Source organism: Anabrus simplex, chromosome 10 (assembly GCF_040414725.1).
Source record: "Anabrus simplex isolate iqAnaSimp1 chromosome 10, ASM4041472v1, whole genome shotgun sequence".
Classification (NCBI taxonomy): domain Eukaryota; kingdom Metazoa; phylum Arthropoda; class Insecta; order Orthoptera; family Tettigoniidae; genus Anabrus; species Anabrus simplex.
The window spans coordinates 109,167,415-109,189,631 of NC_090274.1; the positions used below are offsets into that span (position 1 = coordinate 109,167,415).

General features: G+C 39.9%; 1 protein-coding gene across 3 annotated transcripts in view; it reads left to right on the top strand.

Annotated features, from left to right (window-relative positions):
* The first annotated feature begins 6,846 nt into the window (after nucleotides 1–6,846).
* LOC136882291 (calcium release-activated calcium channel protein 1) overlaps nucleotides 6,847–22,217 on the top strand; it is an 89,988-nt gene continuing 74,617 nt past the window's right edge. Inside the window, exons 1-2 of one of the 3 annotated variants that reach the window (XM_067154859.2) lie at nucleotides 6,847–6,907; nucleotides 9,087–9,239. In XM_067154859.2, the coding sequence (XP_067010960.1) occupies nucleotides 9,135–9,239 (105 nt within the window). In that variant the 5' untranslated portion in view covers nucleotides 6,847–6,907; nucleotides 9,087–9,134. Of the gene's footprint in view, nucleotides 6,908–7,304; nucleotides 7,442–9,086; nucleotides 9,240–22,217 lie in introns of those variants that run through there. The other 2 variants (XM_067154860.2, XM_067154861.2) reach the window with 2 other exon arrangements.

Genomic DNA, 22,217 nt, shown 5'->3' on the forward strand with positions numbered 1-22,217 from the left:
CCCTCACTAACAGCTTCAGTGCTGCCAAACCTTCCAAGCTGAAGTTGGCACTGGTATTCGGGCCGGGGTTTAATTCCACCCCACCCCCACCAATTACCAGAAGCACAGCTAACATTGCTGCTACCAGAACCGTCTCACCCATCATTGCCATCTCTTCTTTTTTTCTTTACCAAAGCATTCTTGGACTCTTTCCTCTGCTTCCACTGCCACCTCCCAATCGCGGCCCGGTACTGTTCCACTTCCACCATATTTCTCGGCACGCACAGCAAGACGCGTCCGCATCGACCGATTGCTCAAGCTACACTCATGGAGAAGTGAAGAAAATGCCACAAGATCGAGAGGTATGCAAGTCACAGCCATGATTGGGCCTGTCGGATGGCAGAACAACCTATGATTATGATGATGATGATGATGATGCAGAAGATCTGGAGAAATTGCTGAATGGTATGGACAGAGTCTTGGAGGAGGAGTGCAAGATGAGAATAAATAAGTCCAAAACTTTTTTTACAAGTTGCTATACGTCGCACCGACACAGATGGGTCTTATGGCTACGATGGGACAAGAATGGGATCGAATTGGGAAGGAAGCGGCCTTGGCCTTAATTGCCTGGTGTGAAAATGGGAAACCACGGAAAACCATTTTCAGGGCTGCCGACAGTGGGGGTCTGGAGTGTAGCATTGTATGGAAGTGAAACATGGACGATGACTAGCTCAGAAAGAAAGAGAATTGAAGCTTTTGGAATGTGATGTTACAGAAGAACGATGAAGGTGAGGTGGATAGATCGAATCATGAATGAAGAGATACTGTATCGAATTGGTGAGAGGAAAATGATTTAGCTAAATTTGACGAGGAGAAGAGATAGAGTTCCCCCTGTGGGTGGGGCGGTAGAATAACACCCACGGTATCCCCTGCCTGTCGCAAGAGGCGACTAAAAGAGGCCCCAGGGGCTCTGAACTTTGGATCGTGGGTTGGCGACCACGGGGCCCTCAAGTCCTGGCATTGCTTCCACTTACTTGTGCCAGCCTCCTCACTTTCATCTATCCTATCCGACCTCTCTTGGTCAACTCTCGTTCTTTTCCGACCCCAACGCTATTAGGTTTGCGAGGGCTAGGGAGTCTTTCATTTTTCACGCCCTTCGTGGCCCTTGTCTTCCTTTGGCCGATATCTTCATTTTTCGAAGTGTCGGATCCCTTCCATCTTTTCTCTCTGATTAGTGTTATATAGAGGATGGTTGCCTAGTTGTACTTCCTCTTAAAACAATAATCACCACCACCACCACCGAAGAGATAGAATGATAGGACACATCTTAAGATGCCTAAGACATATACAGTTGTTTCTTTTAGGGACGTGTAGGCGGTAAGAACGATAGAGGTAGACAAAGGTATGAATATGAGAAGCAGATTAGAGCAGAGGTAGGTTATAGTAGGTGGTTATGTAGAAATTAAAAGGTTAGGACAGGATAGGGTAGCATGGAGAGCTGCATGAAACCAGTCTATGTACTGATGACTCAAACAACAACAACAACAACAACAACGTTCAAACACTACGGAGGTATTCATCATCCTGGGATTCTGTAATTTTCTGAAAAATTAATTCGAAATATCCATAAAACAAGAGGATCCAAAATTTCACTTAGCACAGTAACTTACATGCTTACGGTGAATCTGCAACGATGTAAGATGGCGGCGGCTGCAACTTCCGGCTTCACTAGCACCAATGCTTCGAGATAAGAGCTCTGCCTGTCTGTGCTTTCAGGCCCTTTGCGTTTGTTTTCAATTATAAAATACTGTGTGACGTTGGCGTTGTCCGGTTTCTTGCCTAAATGGTTAGTGGGCTGGCCTTTGTTCACAGGGGTCCTGGGTTCGATTCCCGGCAGGATCGGGAATTTCAACCATAATTGTTTAATTCCGCTGGGACGGGGGCTCGGTGTATGTGTCGTCTTCATAATCATTTCATCCTCATCACGACGTGCAGGTCGCCTACGGAAGTCAAACCAAAAGACCTGTATCTGGCGAGCCGAACTTGTCCTCGGACACTCCCGGCATTAAAAACCATACGCCATTTCATTATTTTTTTCATTGCCATCGTTAAGAATAGCGGCGATTCGGAATTAGAAGTGGGCAGAAAAATGTATAGACAACAAAAATTCCGGGATTCTGCGAAATGCAGTGGAGGATAGGGGTAGACATCGATTTTTTTAAATGCTCTCTGAGCGAATTTCGGCAGACAAGCAAGGGTTGACAGTTTACCAATGATATATTTTTGAGATTCTGATCCATTAGTATACAATAAAACCTTCACCAAAAGAACAATCACTTTATAAATAAATAGAAGTACGGCATTATTATACAAAACAGCCATTTAGTAGACACTAGACAGAACTACACAGACACATTAAGTGAAACTGCCAGACTGACGAATGCGCGCGGCATGACTTCAGCAAAAATATACCGTACCCCTGTTTCCCTTCCTCACAGCATAATGCTAAAAGTGCGATTAATATCTGATGAGATGGCAAAGACCTGCGCGAAGCCCCGAGCTGGGTGGGGAAGGCAGTGGAGCGAAATGAAGCCTTCCCAGGAGTCGATGTGAACACTTTACTCAGACTGCAGCATATGGACTCGCAATTAAGGTTTTGCGATATTGGCACTTCTACACGCTGCTGCGCGAGTTTTCACAGTTTGCCGTTAGTTGCGTCCCATGACATGTTGTACGTATTTACGCTAGGCAATATTTAAAGAAATTAGAGGAAATAATTAGGTGATTGACAGTTCGATTCATTGGCTGAATGATCAGCGTTGAGGCCTTCGGTTCAGAGGGTCCCGGGTTCGTTTCCCGGCCGGATCGGGGATTTTAATCACCCCAGATTAATTCTTCTGGCCCGGGGACTGGGTGTTAGTGTTTGTCGCAACACATTCATCTTCATATTCACACAAAACACTACACTACCTACCACCACAGAAACACGCAATGTAGGGTTGGCATCAGTAAGGGCATCCGGCCGTAAAACAGCCAAATCCACAAGTGCGACACAGTTCGGGGTGATTGACAGGTGATTGACAACAATGTTTGTGTAAATTGTTTTTTTTCATAAATCCCCGTTTTAGGTGGCTAAAACGGAAGAATTTTTTTTTCTCCACAAAGTGGATTGATTGTTAATGTCATAAACACACCATGAGTAAATCGCATGAATTAACCTGCTTTAGAATGTTCTTTCTTTCTTTCTTTCTTTCTTTCTTTCTTAATCTGTTTACCCTTCAGGGTCGGTTTTTCCCTCGGACTTAGCGAGGGACCCCACCTCTACCGCCACAAGGGCAGTGTCCTGGAGCGTGAGACGTTGGGGAGGATGACCAGTGTCTCGCGCAGGCGGCCTCACCTGCTATGCCGAACATGGGCGTTCGTAGGGATAGGAAGATTGGAAGGGAGAGGCAAGGAAGGGGGAAGGAAGCGGCCGTAGGCTTAAGTTAGCTCCCCCTGTGGGTGGGGGCGGTAGAATAACACCCACGGTATCCCTTGCCTGTCGTAAGAGGCGACTAAAAGGGACCTCAAGGGCTCTGAACTTTGGAGCGTGGGTTGGCGACCACGGGGCCCTCAGCTGAGTCCTGGCATTACTTCCACTTACTTGTGCAAGGCTCCTCACTTTCATCTATCCTGTCTGACCTCTCTTGGACAACTCTTGTTCTTTTCCGACCCCGACGCTATTAGGTTTGCGAGGGCTAGGGAGTCTTTCATTTTCACGCCCTTCGCGGCCCTTGCCTTCCTTAGGCCGATATCTTCATTTTTCGAAGTGTCGGACCCCTTCCATATTTTCCCTCTGATTAGTGTTATATAGAGGATGGTTGCCCAGTTGTACTTCCTCTTAAAACAATAATCACCACCACCACCACCTTAAGTTAGGTACCATCCCGGCATTTGCCTAGAGGAGAAGTGGGAAACCACGGAAAACCACTTCCAGAATGGTTGAGGTGGGAATCGAACCCACCTCTACTCACTTGACGTCCCGAGGCTGAGGGGACCCCGTACCACCTTTCAAATTTCGTGGCAGAGCCGGGAATCGAATCCGGGCCTCCGGGGGTGGCAAATAATTACACTAACCACTACACTACTGAGGCGGACGCTTTAGAATTTAAAAGTACAAAATTAGGTATTTTTGCTCAAAACCTACCGGAAAATGGCGTCCTCCCACCCACCCTGCACCATTGCCTAAGAAACTTAAAATAAAACATTTTTCAGCTTGTCCCAGTTATATGTGAAGTCAATTTAGTTTTGGCCGGATGCCCTTTCTGATTCCACGTGATTTTTGAGATGAAAATCTCAACCGAGACTCGAATTTCATTCTTCCGGGTGGAAAGACACCAGGTTAATTAGGCAAAAAACGAAACCAAACCTCATGGCACAACAACTCCCAAGGGCCAAGCCTTGCCAAGCGACCGCTGCTCGGTTCGAAGGCCTACAGATTACGAGGTGTCGTGTGGTCAGCACGACGAATCCTCTTGGCCATTATCTTGGCTTCCTAGACCGGGGCCGCTATCTCACCGTCAGATAGTTCCTCAGTTGTAATCACGTAGGCTGAGTGAACCTCGAATCAGCGCTCAGATCCAGGTAAAAATCCGTGACCTGCCCGGGAATCGAACCCGGGGCGTCCGGCTAAGAACCAGGCACGCTACCCCTACACCGCGGGGTTGATCAGGCCCCCTTGATAATTTAACTTATGCTTTTGTTCTCAAAAGGATGAGCCGTTTGCCCAGGAGACTCCCGCTGCATATAACATGGCAGCTTCTTTCGTTTTCTCCGTTCTGCATTACGATGTGTTGTATGTATTGTTTTTACTGTAATGTAACTGTTTTGCTTATTGTTTTGCGCTCCATGGAGTGACACTGCACCACTAAAATTATGTTAATTTGTCTACTACTAAACCTGAAAGTGAAGGCGGGCCTCCCTTAGACGGTAACGCCGTCTCTAAGGCTGGGAGATTTGGTACGCTGAAGGAGATGCTCGTGGAAGGTGAGGGGGTTGGCGGCCGTGGCCTATACTAGGAACTGTCCCGGCATTCGCCTTAGTGCAGGAGAATGGAAAACCATTCTCAGGAGAGCCGACGGTGCGGGGGGGGGGGGGGGGCGGGGGGAAGAGATTGTAAGCAATTTTATTGGCCGCCTCGGACACCGCAAGCAGACTGTATTAATAAGAATAACCTTCGAAGGCTCATCTCTCCCGAATACAGAGGCGTAGAGCCCCGGTAGAGCCGTGGCCACCCCTCTGCTCGATTGGTCGGTCAGATTACAGAGCAGTGGACCACGGACCAGCTGTGGCCACTTGTGGACCGAGACCCACTTTGCATCTTCTTCTCTTCTTCATCATCCTGATACGTTTCTGTTTATGCAGGTCGTTCAACTCTGCATCTACCGACCCTAATTTTTTCGTGATTAAATCTCCCTTAATTCTTGGCCGAGAGTTGATCACTCTAGGCTCTAGAGTGGATTGGAAAACAAATTTTCGGTACGGTAATACACCGTCGGATATATCTTAGTAGGTATTAAATTTTTAAAAAGTAAGATACTAACGAATTTTAAAACTAAATATTTGGGCGCCAAGGAAGTAATAGTGGTACTTTTTCGAGTTTCGTTTTCCTCTTTTGAAATGTTTTTTGGTTGCTAGTTGCTTTACGTCGCAACGACACAGATAGGTCTTATGGCGACGATGGGACAGGAAAGGGCTAGGAGTGGGAGGGAAGCGGCCGTGGCCTTAATTAAGGTACAGCCCCAGCATTTGCCTGGTGTGAAAATGGGAAACCACAGAAAACCATCTTCAGGGCTGCCGACAGTGGGGTTCGAACCTACTATCTCCCGAATACTGGATACTGGTCGCACTTAAGCGACTGCAACTATCGAGCTCGGTCTCTTTTGAAATTAGGTCTAATACAATAATACTGACGAATTCAACTGAAATAGGCATAAGATGTACAGTCCGAAATGCAGAACATAGCAACAAATTATCAAACAAGTATTTACGCGTGATTCGGGACATACTGTGGTGAATGATGAGGGAGTGGTGGGGGGGGGGGGGGGTCGGGGGGAAGAGATTGTAAGCAATTTTATTGGCCGCCTCGGAAACCGCAAGCAGACTGTATTAATAAGAATAACCTTCGAAGGCTCATCTCTCACCTTCAGAAGAAAAGAAAAGTAAAATCCTGCGATACCGTAGCCTGACATTTTAGTTACAGCGCGAGGGATTTGCTGCGTCTGTGGCAGTCTTGAAAGTGATGTAACTTACAGAAGTTGTTATCACATTGCAACTGATAGAGTATATAATTGGTGTTGATTTTATTCCACTTGCATTTTATAACAGCAAGTAATACGTATACCGGTATTTGGCTTCTTTAATCTGGAGTTCTGATTCATAATTGCTGCCGTAACAACCGTGACCACTTATACCAACATTTAATGTAATCACATTGACAGTATTGCGATTTATGTGAGAGAAGATTTACGTTTTCTTTTGCAAAATTATTAGAAAATTATTATATTCCGTCATTGCTCTGTGGTCTCGCTTAGTTCTACACTTCTTACCATGAAAACTGAGCTCGTTTTGTGCCTATTTTACATTGCCGTTGAATAGAAATGCGTAAATGTTTCGTTCTAAGATTTCGAGATATTTTTTTCAGTTATTGAAATTCAACTATCACCTTTAAACGGTTGCACATTTACTATTAATAACATTATTTTTAATCTATATCGTAAGAAGATATTTTAGCAAAAAGGTTAAGAGGTTCTCGTAATATAATATTAACCTGAGTGATGTTCAGTTAGATGATTGACAGGTTGGTATTGATGAATGCACTTGATGTGTGGCAAGAGTAGTGGGCAGGTGGTTATTGTTTTTGTGACGATTGTGTTGCTAATTATGAATTGTAAGTAAATGAAAACCAACATTGTGTTGTAAATGAGTTGATTTAGTAACGAAGACAGTGCCTGTTGCTTTAGTTTATACATTTACCATGTCAACGAATTGTCACTCAAAAAATTATATTTTAATTGATTCATAATCACATGACATCAGACTAGAGCAATGTAACTAACACTAGAGAACTAATGTTTATGACGGCCTAGCTTCATACTGCAATGTTGACTTAAATGTATATCAGGACTAGTGTTTAATAGTTGGAAACTGGAAGAAGTTAGTGTTACCAAATACACTATAGAGGTGTTGCGCGACCTGCTTAATATGCGTTCGTTTATGTGCTGTAAAACAGAAGGTCGTTCCTGTGTGAATGATATTGCCGTTTTGTCATATAACTGTGAAGTATTCTGGAATTTGATTTTGCATGTCGTTCTTTGATATGCCATTAATGTGCCCTTTGCTTGACAATTCAAAGAATGCCATATGAAAGACGGTGAAATAATCGCTCGTTGTATTTTTACAATTCTGATATAATTTAGGATTGGTGAGTTACTGGGAAGTGTACATATATTTAACACCGTTTTTCTTGGACTGTTTGTTGTAGACCCTATATTTTGTCTTTCTTGATTGTAATGCTGGAACTAGTAATTTCTTGATAAGTTATTTCAGATTTATTGTAACCTATAAATGTCGTTCATCTCTGGAATATGAGGGGGATGTATATGTGCAGTCGAAAGGATACTAGAGCGATATGTCTGATGGGATAAGAAGATGATGATTCTTTTAGGGGCCTAAGAGGGACAGTAGAAGGGAGGGACCAAAATAAATTTCAGCAGCCAAAAAGACTAGGACAAACCCAACGCCTCTCATCAACCTCTACTGAACTTGTTTGTGCCATCGAGAGAGCAGGCATCCACACTCGTCAAGGGATACCATTCGTACTTTTTGGTGTGGAAAGCGTAGATTAGTATAAGAGGAAGGATTGATAACCGCGAGAAAAGAGAGAGATGAAAAGGGGACTGTCCTGTCATTGTGAAATGCTAGTTTGGTCAATAGCAGTTTATTCACACTGTTTAACCATTCTCCATTTGAACCCTATATCTAATTTAGGATTCTCCTTTAATTCACTTTGTAAATACACACATCTCTCCAAATTTAATATATCTCCAAGTTCTACAGTTCATCTTTCTTCTTTCTTGTCGTTATACAATTTTTTTTTCTTTTCTCCATAGTTTCTACTTCTCCAGTATTCCAACTTCTTATTTACTGCATCTGGTTGTTCTTATCCTTTTCCCAAATCACAGTTTTATCAACAAGCAGTTTTGTGTTGATCTTGATATCCATGAGAGAATCGTTTTGGAACAATTCAATAATTTACAGGCTAGACCATACTTTCGGCATTGGTAGGGTCTATAGAGTTTGTGTGAATAAAGGATTCAATCATTTTGCTGTGTGGTTGATGATTTTGTCATTTGCAATTCTACTATTAAGTTGTTATTAGTGATTTAAGCCCACTAGGGAGCGCTTATGACTAGTTCTTTTCGGATGCTCGCTTTCCTTCCCTATACCTCTTGAGTCGTGCTATTCGTTTTTCCTTTATTTCCTGTGAAAGAGGTTTGCAAGATTTAACAACTTTTGGTAGAGGAGACCACTAATTTAGGCCGGTCTGAGACATCAGTATCAGAAATCCCAGCGAAGAAAAGTCCTTTTCTTACTTCATTGAGCCACAGACTTTCTTGTAGCTTTTGATAAGTTAGAAGATCTTCTTCGTACGCCTGCCGTTGTCCATTCTCAGAAGGTGCCTGTAAAACTTCAGCCACCTACGTCGCATGCTAATGTTAGTGGCTTCCAACCGTTGGTACAGTTCAGAGATCACTTTCAGTCGGTAGGTTCCATCCAGGAGCACTCTTGGCCCATGAATTTTCCAGAGGACACATCTTTCATTGGGGTGGACCAATTCGTTAAGATACCGGAATCAATTGACTTTTCATATCTTTCCATAGATGGTCGTCAACGAGGCTTTCCGGCATGCTTACTCTCGAAGTACTTGGTCTTTTCGGATCATATTTGTAGTCCTGTCTTGACTCTGCCTTGTGTAGGGATTGAACAACAACTGCTGCATCCTTAGAGTTTTTTTACTGACAATAAAATTATTCTATTCTAACCAACATATGTGTTTTCTATTTTAGTAGCCGTTGTGTAATCATCTGAACGCAGTGCAGCTAACTCTAGTTTCCATGTCTGAGTGGTCGAGCAGCACAGGCAGAAGAACGATCGTCTCCCCGGGTTACAACAAGCACTGTAATAACGAGTGTGTGTGGAACAGGGGACAGAGTTACGAGGTGAGTTCTTTGCAAGTTATTGGGCTGTCAGAAGTGTTACAAATCTTATGTGGAATACCTTATAGAGGAGAAATGTGCTCACTGCGACAGCCAGGGACTCGCCCAGCAGCTCCCAGAAGTACATTTTATGGATTGCACTAAAAGTGCAACCTTGGCATGCTTTCATAAACTATGAACATTTGGAGTATATTTAACTATATGAACAGTAGTGTTCTCCCCAGAAATTTTCGTCAGCCGGGTGGCAGGAACGAGTAGCTGGGTGGGGACTACTATGTAAGAAATGAAAAATAAAACTCCGCAGCCTGTTTCTAGTCATTTGACCGGGTCAGGAATGAAATGAATAAAGCCCTCATCTAGCTACGAGGATAGGAATTGTGCCGGTTGCCAAAGCCTTTCTCATTCCTCTTAGGGGGTTACTCAAATAAAGTGTAAAATCTGCGGTAAATTAAGAAATACCGTTGTTACTAGAGAAATATCTATACATACTTACGGGCGGTACACAGGACTCCCTTATGTAGCATTCTGCTGCTCGTGCCATCTTTTGTTTCTTTCTTGAGGTCCAGCACTAGCACCGACGAATTCTCATTATCTTTGTCCATATGACTAGCACGGGCAGTTCAAACAGCAAATTAGCATGATCCCTGGACCAATAAATGTATCACTTAATGAATGAGCTAGGGCCAAAACAAATGAACAACATGAAGAAAACGACACCTAATTAATTCAAACAACTTCATTGAACAAAGACATCACATTCAAGTTTAAAAACTTCTTGATATATCCATATTGAACCGGAATAAAAATTAGGAACAAAATGATGGGTCCATGTCTATTCAATACAAAACAATGCTATAAGATTAATTATAACTTTTAATTATTAACTGCTACTGGTTTCAACACTTATTCCGCATCATTTTCAGCCAAAAAAACTTTAGAAAACAGACATTCACATATTTAAAATAACATACAAAACAATGTACAGTACACATGAAAATATAAAAATCTTGTAAATGATTGAGTTAAGATTTAAATAATTAAGCGTGATCTGAAATCACTTCTTACAACACCAGTTTAAAATTAACAAAAATAACACCATTCTTTAAGTCACTGGTTAGTCCTGATGATCTGGGTTTACATTTGCGTCGCTGAAGTTCAAAGAGTTTGTCAATGTTCAAGAACAAGCACATGTTTTCTATAGTCGAAACATACGAAAACAAAATATAAGACCAAAATGGCCGTATTGAAAGGTTAGGTGCCTTGAAATTTAAAATAAGTAAGGCGTAATATAACACAGAGTGAAAATAATCTTAAAGAAATTTCACCTAGTCTTGAATTGCCAAGTAAAAGTTGTAAAAATTGTAAGGAATATAAGTCCAATTTCAGAGTTCATTTTCAAAATACAGAGTATATTCCATTTTAAAAATATATATTATGTTCCTTCTTAAGAACACAATGCAACATTTTAAGCCTAAAACAAACTTAGAGATTCCAAGTTCTACTTTATGTAAAGTGTGAAATGACTTATGTCAATTTTCGAAGGTAAGAAAAATGTCTTTTCTAACTGAAAACTCCCCTTTGACGAAACTTTGGCTGAAGTTGGCCTGGATGAAACCTTCTTGTACGAGTTTCAATTTTACTGTTGCTTGTAAGAGTTAGGCGAAAAGGATACCATATTTTGCTCCAGGACAAAACTTACGACACTCAGTGTCTTTCCTTACATATGCCTACAGACGTCGCCAGATGTCCCATTTGAACTAAGAATATCTCCTGGTACCCTGGGGGAAAATATGGTGCTTTTTTTGCCTAACTTTTACTACAAGCTACAGTAAAATAAAATAAGCGTTGAAACCGGTCCCAGTTAATCATTAAATGTTATAATTAATATTATAGCATTGTTTTGTACTGAATAGATGGACCCATCATTTTGTTCCTATTTTAAAGACTTCGCACACGAAAGTGTTCGACAAACAAAACGCATACGGAAGCGCTGCGACGTAGCAGAAAAAATAGTTGTAAGGTAGTAAAGTATGTATCCATATTATTCTCTACAAGTAAAATATTTCATACTATTTCTTAATTTACTGCAGATTTTAGACGTTATTTGAGTAAAAGCAGTTATCTTCCATTTGGGACAAAAATAACAGTGAAATTTTGTGGATACGATTCGTTCACATAACCCCTCTGGGGCAATGATTAATGACTATGAAATGATATTGGAGAGTGTTGCTGAAATTAAATATGGCAGCGAAAACCGCAGTACCCGCCTCCGCTTTGTCCAGCACAAATCTCACATGGAGTGACCGGGATTTGAACTACGGAACCTAGTGGTGAGAGGCCGGCATGTTGCCGCCTGAGCCACGGAGGCTCTACTATGTAACAAATTAATATGATAAAAATTTCAATTTATTTCCCTCAGGGCGTTGACAATATCAGACAGGTAAACATTAACTACAAAACTGAACTCATCACAAATCGCAAACAAGACATAACAGAGTAGTTTGAACTTCTAGTGTTCTACTGCTCCTTCATAATCATGCAACACAGGGCCTTCCCACTCGGTTGCTGTGAAAAGCCATACGAGCTTGTGACGTCAAGGGAAATAGAGTGCTCGCATGCAATTTCATGCTAATCCAGATACTGCCCCCTCGCGTGATATTATATACATAATAGTCAAGCTAAACATTTAAAACTCCCATGTCATTGATGGAATTATGCTGTCAATAATGATTTATAATTTAAATAAACAGTTTTATAGTATTTAAATTTAAATTTGGAATACCCATTGACTCAAATATGTATTAGTATTTTGTGACTAGCATGTATGTAGGTCATGGTAGCCGCGTGGTCTGTAAAAACGGCAGGGCGATGATCGCATTGAAAATGTCCTAGGGAGAATGACAGTATCTAGTGATAAACATATTTTTAAAATCATTATTTTTATTAAAATTTAGATGCAGTTTTTGTGGTTTCAAAATGAGAAAAAAAAAAAAAGTAGAATTTGTATCAAGATTAGTGCTAGATTTTGTCTCAAGTTTCTCTGTAATTATAAATAAGATTGTAATGTGCGTTTAATAATATATCAATTCTATTAAAATACACAGTTTTTCAGAAGAATTTTTAGAAGTCGTTAAATTTGTTCACGAGCTCTAATGCTTAATTTACTCATTTAAACAAACAATCTTACTTCAGTTTGTTCTTATGTCCTTTAATTTGATAAACATTTTGTCAGTTTTGCTCAATTATAATGTTTTCTGTCAACTGTGTAACACCCGTTACATTCAAAATAGTGAAATAACAAGAAAAACAGTGCCTTTTTTAAGATAGTATGTTTGGATTTTTACAAGTTTCTTTGGTCTGCAATAAACTTTGCAAGTTTCTATTAGCTGTCATCTCACAGAGTTAAATTTCACCATCCACCTCAACAAGTGGGTTGCATTCGTGTAACACCTGTTGCAGTATTTTTTTAAATATTAAAATACTGAAACAAGTTTTATTTCAGAAAACTATACTCCATAGTACACACAAAAGTAAGAGCTATCTTTTGCAATTGATGAGATTTTGATCAATTGTTATTTCATTTGCCAAATTTGTCGTTTTCCTGTTACAGTGGAATGCCTGACTTATTTTTATAGCCTAATATAATTGCTTAAGTACGCAGTAGTATTTCCATTGACTGACACACAGTCGGATATGACGTCATTCCCAGCAATCAAGCAAAATGCATTCAGTTACCAGCCCGCGCATAATAAAAGCAGAACTAAATGCAGTCTGTAACTAAACAATGTACAATACAGAACAACAATAATTTTCTATTCAACTTACCTTAATATAGGGGAGCATAGAGCACGCCCTCAGCTTTAAACTATTCATGCACCCTCGTGTGAGTGGGAAAGTTGGTCTTAAATAGGAACTCTGCCAAGTAGCCGGCAAAGTGAGCTTTCCTTCTCCTGAAGCCGGGAATGGAGTAGGACCTGTGCTTGAGGTGCCTCCTAAGGTAACCAATCCAGACCAATGGTTTTGTGATGACTAGTTGGACCTAACTAATCCAGACCAGTAGCTGTGTCACTAGCTGGCATAATGAATTACCTCACCTTTCGGATGCGCTCCTAGAGCCCTAACAGCTGCTTCCCGGCCCTAACCTCGGCTCTATCACAATCCAAACCCCCCTGTGGGTGGGGGCGGTAGAATTAACACCCACGGTATCCCCTGCCTGTCGTAAGAGGTGACTAAAAGGGGCCTCAGGGGCTCCGAACTTTGGAGCGTGGGTTGGCGACCACGGGGCCCTTAGCAGAGTCCTGGCATTGCTTCCACTTGCTTGTGCCAGACTCCTCACTTTCATCTGTCCTATCCGACCTCTCTTGGTCAACCCTTGTTCTTTTCCGACCCCGACGCTATTAGGTTTGCGAGGGCTAGGGAGTCTTTCATTTTCACGCCCTTCGTGGCCCTTGTCTTCCTTTGGCCGATATCTTCATTTTTCGAAGTGTCGGATCCCTTCCATTTTTCCCCTCTGATTAGTGTTATATAGAGGATGGTTGCCTAGTTGTACTGTACTTCCTCTTAAAACAATAATCACCACCACCACCACCTCACAGTCCAAACAAATCCACTACTTCGTAAGTTCAGAAGCAGCGCCACTGCACCTAACAATGTACGACTAGATCTTAAGATCAAGAGTTGGCAGCCTTGTGCACCGCATGGTCATGGCCGTCGCGAGAAGTCAGTGAGAGAGAAACAAATACCAATATATAGTTGATTTGTTATTGGACATTATAAATTTTCCAGCTAACTCATTCCTGGTTGCCAGAGTTTCGCCCCAGTGTGCTAAGTCGGGCTCATCAGTTGGTAAATGGCACACCCACCAAGACGCATGGCTAGTGCATACCGTGGAGGCCACTGTGTAGGCTATTTGGAGCCACCGGCATTGCCAGTGCACTATGAGAGACTTTGTCTCATTTTAAAAAATTGATGCCTGCCTGGCCATCAGATGATAAAGATGTAGATTCCCATAGGGAACCTAAAATATTTTTTCTGAATGAGTTTGAGGAAAGATCCTTTTTTTACTTGAGTGTCTGAAGACGAGGCCCAATATAATATATGTTCATTTTGGGTCATTATAGGCCAGAAAATGGTGGGTTTTATTTGTCCTTTTCTGAATTTTTCGGTGTGTTTTGGGTTAATAGTACTTTTTTTAGCCATTTTTTACGTCTCAACGACTTTTTTATCACCTTCTTTCGATTACATTTGTACTGCCTGTCCTCAATTCGAATCATTAGTTCATGCATCACCTCTTCAACATCTTTTCTGTAGTAAGGGATAAAATTAAATGAAGATGAAGTGAAATGAAAAACTGAAACTAAAGCTTGAAAAAACCAGGGGTATCAAATCATGTGCAAAATAGGTGAAATATTAAAAGGAGAAAATTTTGATGCGAGTGTTTTTGAATAGGAAGATCTCACTTGCTCCAAATATGAACCCTTAACATCCGTTGATGTGATGTGAAGTTCCTCGATGTTTCACAACGTGCTGTCTAAAAACAGGTGATCCTTTACGCCTAAGATCCTGGAGCTGACTATTGCGATGTACTACAAGATGTAAGGTTTCCTAATTCCAATTTCTGTAACCCTAGTGTTGTTAAGCCAAATATGATTCCAGTTATACAAATTTAAATTTCTTTCTCCAAGATGTCCATTACGGGTTCACTGAATTCTTTCTAGGTGGAAAAATATTTAATTGTAAAACAGTTAGAGGAAGAACAATATGGCTGATTAGACTGATTAGATCAACAATAGAATTGATATTTACAGTGCAAACGATAATGGAAAAATATCTGGAAAGGAACAAGGAAATCATCTTTGTATTTTTGGATTTGGAAAAAGCTTATGATTAGGGGCCGTATTTTTTGGTAATAACGATATGCACGAGTTTTTTTTGATATCTTCTTTCTTGTCTATATATGCCTTCCCAGGTACTAAAAACACCGTATTTTAGCAAAATGAACTCGCGAAATTTGATTTATTGCGTGAATTGCACAAATAATCACGAAATATACACCACTTGGTGCGAAAAATGCGAAATGGCATCGGAAGATCTCTCCAATAAATGTTTAAATGCTTCTGAGAACTTGACTATTGTAGTTTCCTTCTCATTTACTTGATAGCGCTGTATATTCTCCTCACAAATGCACACAAAGCGGTACGCACTGTGTATCGAAAGTATGTGTATTTAGTTCCGTGATCTCTAAAGCAGTCTATAAAAATCAATATCTGTTATCGATTACAGCAAATAGCGCTGTGGTCGTAACAAGATACAAGACCGGTTGTATAGTAGGGCCCACGAGAGTTGAAGTCTGACAGGTGAGCGGCGAAAGCTGTAACTACGAAGTACGCTGCGTTGTCATAGTTACCTTCATTTGCGGCCTACCACCCTTTCAGACAGGCTGAGTGTTTAATAAAACATGCAGGCCTAGGCCTAATACAATTCATTTACCCTTGACCGGTTCCTAAGCTCGTGTTAATAATTCCAGCATTTAAGACAGAACACGACATTATCGATATATATAAAAGATTTCATAATCTCTAACAAAACCATCAGTTTCTGACAATAACCTCAACAAATGCACATGTTAATCACAGAATAGAACAACACTACCCGCATTGATAGTTTTTTATTATTTAACTCCGATTGTTAACGGTACCTGTACAATTCAGGAATAAACTACGGTATAATAAACACAATAGGAAGACGATACTTCATCGAGAAAAGAAATCAGTCAGAATATGAATGATAAAAGTGACTGAGAGCAAGCCAACCCACGTGGTGATAGCGTCCTAAAATGTTGCAACTCTGTTATCGTTGCCATAGCAACAGGCCATTTTCGAGCAGCGTTAGTCAACTTTTTCTTGCCGGTGGCGCTAAACGTCAGACTTCAACTCTTATGGGCCCTACTATAGATACAGCAGTGCGCAATGAGAGTTCGTTACTTACAAACATTTACCGGCAAATGTCCAACAATTAAGTATAAAAATGCCGAAAACTGAAGTCGCAACAGGTTTTTCGAGAGCCGAGGAATACAACAGTGAGGGGTTCTATGTATAGTACGCGAACTTTTTCTGGAGCCCTAGTTCCCATTCAGCACTATGGAGTTCAGGGCTCAAGAAAAGGTTTGCGTACTATATTTGATGCTGCAAGAAATATTCTAATGTACCAATAGTGTACCGGTAATATTCGTAAAGTGGAAACGTGCAATATACACTGCAGAGAATCAGAATGAAGCAAATGAACATAATTCTAAGCGGCAAATAACAATCGACGATACTTTACAGATCATAAAGGTGTTGAAAAATTATAGAGAGCAATTTGTAATAGACACAAAAAAAGCATTCATGCAAGCCAACATTCCTCTAGAAAAATAGGATAATCCTGGATTAGGAAGAGAATGAATATAAAAGGAAAGGTAAATAATACTGTCTTTACTGTAAAATATGACGGTATTGGTAGGCCTATTGTAAATAAATCGCCTGTTTGAGTAGTAATAATGTTATTGTTTTTATGTCCCACTAACCACTTTTTACGTTTTCCGGAGACGCCGAGATACCGGAATTTTGTCCCGCAGGAGTTCTTTTACGTGCCAGTAAACTACTGACACGAGGCTGACATATTTGAACACCTTCAAATACCACCGGACTGAGCCAGGATCGAACCTGCCAAATTGGGGTCAGAAAGCCAGCGCTTTAACCATCTGGGATACTCATCCCCGACCGGGGAAAAAGAGCATATCCATGAACATCTTCCAGAGCTATATGACTTTGCAAAATGCAATGAAAGCACATCTGGTTGAGGAAGTGAAAGAAGACAGTGTTAGCAAAGTTTTAGGAGGTTTTATAAAAGACCACAGTGAATTTGCATCAAAGTGTTCGCAAGCATTATGATTTCCGACATATAATGTGGTCAGCGAGAGCTGCTTCTCTGCTTGCACAAAGACACTTCCTGACTGTCGCACAACTCTGCATGCTGTTAATGTTGAAACCATGCTTAGTTTGTACTTTGGAGACAAGTAATTCAACGTCTAAAAATGTAGGCTATGTATAAATGTATATCACAGGGCAGATCACCTAACTTCATTTCAAATTATCAGCGATTTATATATTTATTTCTATAACAATTTGCATATTTGGTCTTTCTAAGATTTAATAATAATCATACATTACAAGGGTTTACATTAAAACTCCTTATCAAAAAGTTAGTTACATTTACCCCATACGCTACTACAAGGAAGATTTCGCAGGACACATCGATCAGTATAACAATTTATTTCACAAAATACCTACCGAAATACTGTCAGTTTTAACACCGAAATCAACAGTTTAATTTCACAAAAAAATAAGGCCCCTACTTATGATACAGTTAAGAGAAAACATGTTTGGGAATGCCTACGGAAAGGAATATACCAAAATCATTAATTAACAAGATAAAAATGTTGTATCATTAGAGTAAAAGCAGTGTACAAGTGGGAAGTGGTGACTGAAATATTTTATACAAAAAAGGTCTCAAGCAAGGAAGTGCGCTGTTTATTATATTGATGGATGAAATCAAAAAACGTGTCAAACAGTTGCAGATGATGTGGTGATTTGGGGAAAAGGAGAAAAGGAAGTACAAAGGAGACTGGACATTTGGAATGAAAATCTGAAGGAGTTTGGAACGGTAATTAATAAAAAGAAAACTGTAGTCATGCACTGTGGAAAAGAGAAAAAGAGAAGCCAAGTGAACATAGACGGAGAACAGTTAGAGAATGTAGAACTGTTTACATATGTGGTTAGCATTATTAATGGAAGTAATTAAATCAACCCTGAAATTAATAAAAGAGTAAGTAAAGGTACAACATTTTATCATCAAGTCAGAGAGCTTTTATGGGATGACAGAGTACCCAAGATAACGAAATTAACATTATATAAACAATATTTCATACCAATTGTGACATACGGACTGGAAACGCTGGTAACTAATAAGAGACAAGATAGATCCAAGCAGTAGAAATGAAATTTTTAAGAACATCGGTTAAAAAGACAAGAAGAGATAGAATTCAAAATATTAAAATCAGAGGAGCTAAATATAGGACCATTAGTACAGAAGATACAGAAAGCAAGACTGTGATGGTTCGGACATGCAAAAAGAATGGGAAAGGAACGGGTAGCAAGAAGGGAATTGGAAAGAGAAGTTAAGGGAAAGAGACCAGTTGGAGGACCGAGAAGAAGGTGGATGGATCAGATTTGGAAGGACATTAGAGAAGCTGGATTAGATGTGGCGGAAGTAATGGAGCAGGAAAAGTGGAAGGACAAAAAGGAGGGGAGGAGGCCTGTTAACCACACCCCTGAGACTGGAGCGGGACATTGATGATGATATAAATTCTGCAAGTACTTTTTCTTTTAACGAACTCAGAATGCCTTTTTAAAATTAGGTGAATCTAAAAATACAGTATATGATGTGTGAAAGAGAAAGTTTTTCACTGTATGTTGCATACCACCAGAATGTTACATTTTTAAACATTATATTCCTCCATGAAATTTATAATTAAAACTAAAATTATGAATGAATTTGGATCACATTTTTACATATTTTTATAGGTCTCTTTAGGCAGTTTATAGGTCTTCAACTTCCGAGCCCTAGTTATTACAGACCGTTATGTTTTTGAGAATTCAGTCTGCAAGTCTGTGGGAATATTAACAAAGGCCCTCTGCAATCCGGTATTTATAACTAGATGTGTGGCCTCATTTAGTTCTACACATCTTACCCCTTGCTCTCCCTTACTTCTCTTACCTATCCTCCTCCATTCCCCTTACATGACCCAGGCCACAGTAACTGTACGCCTCTGAGGCCACCGCTACAAAAGCATCCGTTTGGATTCAGTGAACCGGTGCACATCAGCGCTCAAAGTCGGCTGCTGTTTTGCCTCTCCGCATGTTCCGTTCCCACTGTCCTTCACCACATATGACTGCCTATAATTATATTTTACCGGAAGGAGAGTTAATTGTCGGATGTAACTTGGAATATTTTAATAACGAAGATTTCATCATCATCTTCATCTCCCGTTTTCAGTTTCCCAGGTCGGCTTGTGAATCAAGGACCTCATCAAGGGTTATAAATTTCATTTTTGATTGATCCATATTGAACTGAGATTACATATAATTTATAATGGACTCTGTTATGGAGGGCAAGAGAAGTAGAGGGAGACCAAGACGACGATGGTTAGACTCGGTTTCTAACGATTTAAAGATAAGAGGTATAGAACTAAATGAGGCCACAACACTAGTTGCAAATCGAGGATTGTGGCGACATTTAGTAAATTCTCAGAGACTTGCAGACTGAACGCTGAAAGGCATAACAGTCTATAATGATAATGTATGTATGTAAAATTTTTCCACCTATTCAATACATTCTTTTTGCAGTGCATATATTTATTGCATAAAGTCGCTTGGAACCAGTTTCGACCCTACTCGGGGTCATCATCAGCCATAATCAAGTAAATGCACATTTTAGTTGAAATATCCTAAAACAATACGTATTCAATCAATGAACAGCATAAAACTAATGATATGAATTGTATGAACAAATATAATATGTGCCATGATGAGTAGTTGAATTGGACCAAGCACTATGGTTCCAGGTATGTTACAGATGTTAAAATGTTATGTAGCAATGAATGGACACATTAGGATAAAAGTACCTAAAGTAATTACAATAAATTATGCTACAATGTCAAAGTAAAAATAGTATACTCTCTAGTAAATTCTGTAGGTATTACAATCTATGTTGTGGCTCAGTTATACACTGCTTCAACAAGTTGACATGTGTCATTTGGTAGAATTTTAACTCTTAGTACAAAAAGTACAGATTTGTTGAAACTAGTTCCAAGCAACTTTATGTAATGTAAATATATGCATTGCAAAAAGAATGTATTGAATAGGTGGAAAAATGTTATCAGAATAAATTATATGTAATCAAGGACCTCCATCACTGGCTGTCTCTCCACCACTGTTCTCCTTTTTTAAGTACCTCTTCTGGTTTTCCTCCCCTCTTCTCTTTGCACACCCACACTGAATCTGTCCACCTCTTTCAGGTTCTTTCTCGAGGTCTCTTTCCTGTTAACTTCTCTGAAAAAGCTTTTTTGGCACTCTCTCTTCTCCCATTTTCATCACGTGCCCATACCACTTTAGCTTTGTTGTTTCTATCCTATCTTGAAGTTTCAAGATTCCTGTCCTTTTCCTTATCTCTTCATTTCTAATTCTATCCTTTCTGGTCTTGCCCTCAATACCTCTTAGGAATTTTATCTCCGCTGCCTGTATTCTACTCTCGTCTCGTTTTGTTGTAGTCCACGATCCAGCTGCATAGGTTAGTAAGGGTTCATAATAGGTTCAATTTAATACTTTCTTACAATTCTTCGGGGCATCTTGGCTCCACAAAATACCCCCTTACACTCTGATAGAAGCTGTTTGTTTGTTGTATTCTTTTCCCAATTTCCTCGGTTATCTTTCCATCTTTTGTGATCACACTTCCCAAGTACTTGAAAATTTTTAACCACTTCCAGAATTTTACTATTCAGTTTTATCTTTCCTCTTCCTTCCTTCCTTCCTTCCTTCCTTCCCCTTGTTGTCAGTATTGTTTTACTTTTCTCTGTGCTTACTTTCATCCCAAACTTTTCTGTCTCTTGATTCCATATATCTACTTGTTTTTGCACTTCCATTTCATCTTCTCCATATCACTTTATAATCTGCAAACAACATGGCTTTTATTGCCTGTCTTCCCAATCTCTGTTTAATGTTCTTATGAATTTCATCCATGACTATGATGAATGGTATGGGGGATAGTACATTTGCCTGTCGGAGACCAGTTTCAACTTTAAATCATTTTGTTTTTCCTATACTAGGCTTCACACTCTAACACAATTTTTGTACATAGCTTTTATCATTTGCACTTCCACTCTGTTAAGTTGCTTTTCCTTAATGTGTCCCATACCAACTGTCAGGGGACACGTGTCATAAGCTTTCTCTGTGTCAATAAATGTCATCACTATGTCTTTTCCAAACTCCCATCTTTTCTCCATTATATGTCTTAATGTAATGATCAGGTCAAATGTTGATCTTTCTTTCTTAAAACCATACTATTCTTCCTTCCAATACTCTCTCAAATATCTTAGCTGCATGGGCCATAAAGGTGATCCCTCTGTAGTTATTGCATTCCTTTTTATCACTTTTTTTAAATATTGGGATAATTAAACCCTTTCCTCACTCTTCTGAGATCTTTCTTCCTCCAGATTATTCTAAATAATCTATACAGCCACTGTAGCCCTATTGGTCCTGCCACTTTTATCATTTCCATAGTTACCTCATCCACTTCTGCTGCTTTACCGCTCTTCATCTTTTGTATGGCTTCCTCTATTTCTAACATCAATATTTCCTTTTCTTGTTCTTGGGCCAATGACCTTTGATGTTAGGCCCCTTTAAACAACAAGTATCATCATTTCTTGTTCTTTCCCCATTGTTTCTTCTTGCTCCTTCTCGTCTTCCAGTTCACTGTATTTAATGTTTAGCAATTCTGAGAAGTATTCTTCCAATCTTTTTAGTATATCATCTCTTTGCATCGATATCTGTCCTGTTTCAGTTTTTACAAATTTTGTATCTTCCCTATTTCATAAACTATTCTTCACCAAACCATACAAAACCTTTTTTCTTCCCTTTATATCCTCCTGTAAAGTTTCTGTGAAACTTTCCCAGCTCTTCTTGTACTATTTTCTTACATACCTTTTTAGCTTCTTTATATTTCTGCCAATTCTCTGTACTGTTGCTGCCTATCCACTTCCTCCAAACCATTTGTTTCTCTTTAACTGCTTCCTTTACCCTTTACTGCTTCATTCACTAATGAATTAATAAACTTGAACAATAAATGATTATTGTAACAAAACACTACTTAGTACACACATTAATA